We start from the raw sequence: 6,785 nt of genomic DNA, 5'->3' as shown, positions 1-6,785 counted from the left end.
GTATGCTCAAAAAGGATGCTGGGAGTTGAAAGTCACGATGCCATCTATTAATTGTATGCAGATCACAGAATGTTCATTGTAGTTTTTTTTATTTTTGTTGAGGGGTTTTTCCCAGTGGTCTTGTCTTTGTTATTCAGAAGGTCTCTTTGGCCCCGAGTCTTTCTGATTATATGAAATCTGTAGTGTTCTCCAGAGGCAGACAGAGGGCATAATTGTACAGAAGAATTATCTCAAAAATAGCCCAAACTTATTTTTCTCCAGCATTCTCTCAACAGCTCCGCCGTGCTTGTGGTTTGTGACTGGGTGAGGTGACGTCAATGTGGCAGTGCAGAGTCAGGTGATGTACAGTATAAGCAGAGGGAGCTGTCCTAGTGCTGAAAACAGTCCACAAACTCGCAGCAAAAAGACAAGGAAGATCATGCTTTGGGTTCGCTCTGCTGTCTAAGTCACACAGGTAAGGGAGCTTTTTTCTTTGTACTTTCAAAGACTGAATGTAAAGTTGTTTGTTCAGAGCTTTTCCCATTCCACTCTACACTAGGAAACCAGCACAATTAGGGACCATAACAACCTGATGCACTTCATTTAGCATAGAAATAGTGTTTTCCAGATGGGTGAATCTTTCTCTTTTTTATTTCTTACCTATGATTTAGCTATGGATTTAAAAATAATTAAAAGGACATAATTAAAATACTGAATAAGTGGGAAAAGTTAATGGTTCTACAGCTAGTGATTACAATTTGACATCAGCTTCATTTGTTCGCTGAAGCTATCAAACATCATGTAATGTTTCTCTTTGTGATTTCATTCACTCTCAATGGTTCACTGACATGTTTAAAATAATCGTGTAAAATAAGAGGTTGCCTTGGATACATGTACAATTCAATTAATCTTCCACCCATCTAAACAATCAAGTATGCCAATTCAGAAACCACTTGATTTACAAAATACTGAAATTAATCTTAATATGAACCCTAATTTGTATATTAGCAATAAGACAAACTTTAAAGAAAGCTAATTGACTGCAACCATTTTTAATTGCTCAAAAAGCAAACAAATGATGAAGAGGGTGTGTTGCATTTTCACATTTTCCTTACAGACAATTCCCATAGGGATTCCTGCTGTAGCTCACAGAGCATTACGAATTCTGTGCGAGTTCCATAGGAAAGCTTATGAGTTTTCATGCAAAATTTTAATTGGAAATATTATATTCTCATCAGAGCACCATGTGAATCTATAGGAAAGGGCTCAAGGGGAAATATGCTGCCATGGAAACACCCCAGAAAGGGAATTTTGTTTTTGGTTGTTTGCCTCTTTGCAGAAGACCCTCTGTCACTCTGCATTTCCTTTGACAGTACACATTACACTGAGAACTCAATCCCCTCATTTTACAAATGGTGACTACTTAATCTGATGGATAAGAGTCTGGGTAAGAGATGACTTCTCTCTTTTTTAGGTGCTAACAGGACAGATTGCACAATACAGACTAGCACCACAATTCTACAGCTGTTGGGAAAACAGCTGTTTTATCGTAATGTGCTTTAAAAAGAATAATACAGAATGTTTTTTATAGATTTGACGTCATGAAAAACGTACTCTATTTTTCTCATATTTATAAAATAGGGTTGGGGAGGAGCCTATTTTCCCTAAATAAGGTATTACATTTAATGAACTGATTTTTGTAATCTAGTTTCAGAGGTTTTAAAACAAATTATATCCAACTGTTATTTTCAAATATTTCATATAGCATCTTTCAATAAATTGGAAGTGAAACTGATCCAGACAGAAGTGCATATGAAATATTCAGAAAGGAATTCATAAGATATCATCTCTCAAAATGAAATATTTTTTTAAATAAAATGCTACTAGAATGCCAGCCTAAACTTTGCCTGTGTTTCTCTTTCATGATTTTACTTAGATTTTCGTAAGTTTTGCAGAGGATACAATACTATATAAATAGCACGTACTGTCAGAGGCTGAATTAATCATCTTCATCGGAGGGAGGATTTTAGTGGACTGTTTTACCTGGAAGATCTAGATCTATTATTATGAAATAATTTTTCAGCAACTGAAAATGCATAGTATTTTATTTATTAATAAACTAAAGATTAATCAGTGACCAACTTCTCCATTGAAAAACATTAGCTTCATTCGATTGCAACTATAGATTCTAATCAACATAAAAATTGTAACTGTGCAGGGTTTTGTGGGTTTTTTTTGGACCGATTTTATCCCTTTCAAAGCTAAAGCCTTTTCCATAACAGAAGGTACATGGTTCTCTTGCTTTTGTTTAAGTATAAAAAGAGATGGTGTTATTGATTGCTCTGAAATAATCCATTCTGGAGTATTAATACTTGATTGGATAAAATATTTGATATTCACAATGATAATTTGCTGCAGGCATGGAGGGAAAAAAAGCAATTGTGGGTAACTGAGGCTACTTTATTTTGTCAAATTATTTCATGTTAAACTACAATAAAGAATCATCTGGATGGAAATCCTATGTGTGAACTGAAGAGAACATATCTACTGTTACAGCCATGGGTAAATTCTAGTCTATATAGGTCCTTCTACTAGTATGAATCACTAACATCTTACCAGGATGTTTTCCATAGGCTCATGGGAAAAGTGAATGAAACAAAACAAGTCAATTAAGCTCAGTGTTTTTTTCTATCCTCACCATTTTTCTCATTTACTGTACTTTATTCATGACAGATGGAATAATATAATTGAATTGGGTAAAATAGACTAGTATTTGTTATAGCCAAGTCCTGTGAGGTGCTAAGTATCTCCTGGGAGTGGAGTCTTTAACCTCAGTTGGTGCTGAGAACCCTCAGCACCTTGAAGGATTGGGCCTTTTATAGAAATATTTTCATATGTTGCAATGGCATGACTGTGTTACTCATATGTGATGGGTAAAATATTTTCACTTATTTTACTTCTGTTTTTTTATAGAGCAAAATTCTCTGGTGCCGTGCACCTCCATTAACTCATGGAGCTTTCACCCATCAGAGAATTAGGCCCATAATGCCAAGATTCTACATGTGTATCCATCCTACTTGCTTGAAGTGAATGACAAAACACCCATTTTTATTTCAAAGCAAAAGTGAAAGACTGTTTAGCCACTACAGAAGAAATTGCCACTCAGTCTGGGCCTGACCAAGTCCATTTAAAAACAACAATTTAGGAAGACATCAACATATGATACCCTTAAGGGGCAGAATAGATTAACCCACAAAGGGTCTTAGCTTTCCTCACTGCCTATGGAAAAATTAACAAACTTGTTTATTATTAATATTTTTGAAAAGCAGCATAAGGGAATATTTTAATATTTTTAAAATATTCATACAAGTAAACATATAAATCACCTCATGATTTTATTGGCCAGATTCTCCACTCTATCACATTGGCGTTAGCCTGGAATAAAACCATTCAGTGGAGTCAGTGTAGCAGACTGGACAACTGGGCAACAGGATTCTATGTACAGTTTATCACTAAGCTTGTATTAATATTTTAGGCCAAATTTTCAAATGCTGATGCTCAAATCAGTATCTAGATCAGGGGTAGGCAACCTATGGCACACATGCCGAAGGCGGCACGCGAGCTGATTTTCATTGGCACTCACACTGCCCGGGTCCTGGCCACCAGTCCGGGGGGGCTCTGCATTTTAATTTAATTTTAAATGAAGCTTCTTAAACAGTTTAAAAACCTTATTTACTTTACATACAACAATAGTTTAGTTATATATTAAAGACTTATAGAAAGAGACCTTCTAAAAACGTTAAAATGTATTACTGGCACGCAAAATCTTAAATTAGAGTGAATAAATGAAGACTCGGCACACCACTTCTGAAAGGTTGCCGACCCCTGATCTAGATGCATAAATGGGTATTTTATGAATTATGTAGGATTTACGTTTTCTGTTTAGATTGGAAAATCAAGCTCCTTTGTATATAAATTAATTTTATTAGGGACTTTTACCTGCCATAGTATGAAAATGGTTTTATCATTTCAAACCAATAGGTTCCAGTATCCTTATCAAAGGAATGACCTGAAAGACTTCCAGATAAACTCACAATAAATCTAGGGTTGCCATAAAGGGATCATATGGGAATTCTATTTGCTTTTCATAATTAATAAAAACATAAATACCATGAGTTCCAGTTCAAAGCAGCAATCTCAAATTTGCTTTTGCTTTGCACTTTACTAACTATTTCTGTATGTTAACTGTCCCTTTTCTTTATTTTAAGGAAAGATTTCTAACATGGCAGATGCTAAAACCTGTTGGCTTGGAGCAGCCTCCTCTCTCACCCTTTTCTTTGTTCTAATCTGTTGTGTTGATGCAGCTTCAATCGAACCTTATCAGCTGCTTCAGAAAAACCCAGACTACTTAGTGAAAAATTTACAAAGGCTCCCAAGCCCAGATATGATCAAAGCCTTGGAATATATAGAAAATCTCCGCAAACAAGCTAACAAGGGAGAAAATGGCCCAGATTACAATTTCTATCAAGGTGCCCCATTTCTTCTGCAGCAGAAAGAAAGCAAAGATCAGAGCCACCAAGCAGATAATATAAGAGATTCTCTGACTGAAGATGAGTCACAATGGGTTAGGTCAATGTTGGAAGCCTTGAGGCAAACAGAAAAAGAGTCAAAGGCTGGATCAAAAGAAAATAAACCATATACTCTGAGTTCAGATAACTTTCCAGCTGGCGTGAGTGATGATTATGAGGCTTATAAGTGGCCTGAGAGACGACACAAATATGTCAAAATGCCACATGTACATGATGAAGAAAGTTCAAGAGACAGTCCTTTCAAGCGCACCAATGAAATAGTAGAAGAACAATATACACCCCAAAGCCTTGCTACTTTGGAGTCTGTCTTTCAGGAGCTGGGGAAGATGACAGGGCCAAATAATCACAAAAAAGAGAGGCTGGATGAGGATCAGAAATTGTACACAGAAGATGAAGATGATGTATATAAAGTGAATAATATTGCTTATGAAGATGTAGTGGGAGGAGAAGACTGGAATCCAATAGAGGAAAAAGTGGAAAGCCAAACACAAGAAGAGATAAAAGATCGTAAAGAGGAAATTGATAAAAATGAAGAAGTGATTGATGATGAAATGAAGAGATCAGGGAAACAAGGCTTCCTGGAGGATGAAATGGGGAGAGACAGTAAAGATCAAATGTCAGATGACATTACAAAGCTAATGAATTATTATCTGAAGAGGCTGATGAGCAATATTGGAAATGGCAGGTTAAGGACTGGACATGAAGAAAAAAGGGCAGGTACATTTTTGGAAAAACTTGATCCTCAGTCTATCTCTCAACTAATAGAAATCTCAAGGAATTTACAAATCCCTCCAGAGGATTTACTAGACATGTTGAAAACTGGAGAAAAGCAGCAGCAGAATGAAAGGGTGGAGACAGAGCAAGAACCAGAGCTCCCAGAAGATCTTGAGGATGACATCTCTGAAACAAATCTAGAGCACACAGATAGATTTAAAAATAAAATGAACCCTAAAAATGGTTACATGAAGCAGCCAATTAATGTTATGCCAGATAATCTACCTGAAGACCTCAATATTGAAGATATTGTCAATCTTTTAGGGACTGATAATTTAGCTAATCAGAAAACCTCCTACTTTGTAAATCAGCTTAATGAAGAGAACAGTTTGCCAAGACTTTCCTACATTCCCAGAAGATCTAAAGGATATCAACTTCCTAAAGCTGCTTGGATTAATGATTTGGAAAGACGACAAACGGAATACGAAAAACTAAATGAAAAAGATGAAGAACTAGCAGATTACTTGGCAAATATGTTGGCAAAATACCCTGAAGTTATCAATACAAACCAGCTGAAACGTGTTCCAGTCCCAGTTTCATCTGAAAATGATCAACAGGAAGACGACCAGCTTGAGCAAGCAATCAACGAACATCTAAATCAGCTGGGACCACAAGAATCTGATAAACTAGCCTCACTCAGCAAAAGGCTGTCCATGGCCCGGGAGAATGACGACACACAAAACAGGCAGTATCTGGATGAAGATATGCTAGTAAAGGTGCTAGAGTACCTAAACCAGGAGCAATCAGACAAAGGAAGAGATCACATTACTAAAAGGGCAATGGAAAATATGTAATTGTTACCCAAATATAATTTTTCTGCAATGTTTTGATTTTTACCCCAGTTCATTTGTGATTTCCCCCCCAAACAACTTGCAGTTACCATTGAACAGTCTGCATAACTTTCTCAGAGCTGTTATTGTTTATGGATATACATATATGTTATAAATCTTGGATCAAGTAACAAATTGGTTCAATTGTTTTAAGGAGCAGGGTTACGAATTTTAGTAAAATTGTAATATGTAAACAAATGACCATTGCATTGTTGATAAAACATGATAAATGAACAGTGCTATCATATTTGAAGTTTTTTAAATTAATTCAATTATTTTGTTACTGTCTGTAATGTTTTTTTGTGGAGTACTGAATAAAAATACAGCATATATATAGTTTTATTTATAAGGCTTTTTCTATTCTGTGTTTTATTGTTGATGAATAAATATTATTTCTGGACAATAGACTGTGTTTCTTTATGACAGTTGATAGAATGTGATTTTTAGGAGAAAACTTTTTACTTCGATATCCAATCTTCCTAGCTTTAACTGATGTTTTTAAATTACTCAGCAGCAAATATTTCTGGCCTTTTGGGCTACACCATCATGTACTGGCCTGATTGGTGAAGGTGCTGAGCAATTGCAGTTCTCCTGGTATCATGTGAAGCTGAGG

General features: G+C 35.8%; 1 protein-coding gene across 1 annotated transcript; it reads left to right on the top strand.

Annotated features, from left to right (window-relative positions):
* Positions 1-305: 305 nt before the first annotated feature.
* Positions 306-6,577, top strand: SCG2 (secretogranin II). The gene is made up of 2 exons (XM_034782428.1): positions 306-454; positions 4,248-6,577. The coding sequence occupies exon 2, from the start codon at positions 4,262-4,264 to the stop codon at positions 6,134-6,136; it is 1,875 nt and encodes a 624-aa protein (XP_034638319.1). The 5' UTR covers positions 306-454; positions 4,248-4,261; the 3' UTR covers positions 6,137-6,577.
* Positions 6,578-6,785: the final 208 nt, after the last annotated feature.

This window comes from Trachemys scripta, chromosome 9 (genome assembly GCF_013100865.1).
Source record: "Trachemys scripta elegans isolate TJP31775 chromosome 9, CAS_Tse_1.0, whole genome shotgun sequence".
NCBI classification, from domain to species: Eukaryota; Metazoa; Chordata; order Testudines; family Emydidae; genus Trachemys; species Trachemys scripta.
This window is presented reverse-complemented; position numbering and strand designations above follow the sequence as displayed.

Coding starts and splice junctions, on each gene's coding strand:
- SCG2 (XM_034782428.1), top strand. CDS start 4,262: ATGGCAGATGCTAAAACCTGTTGGCTTGGAGCAGCCTCCTCTCTCACC.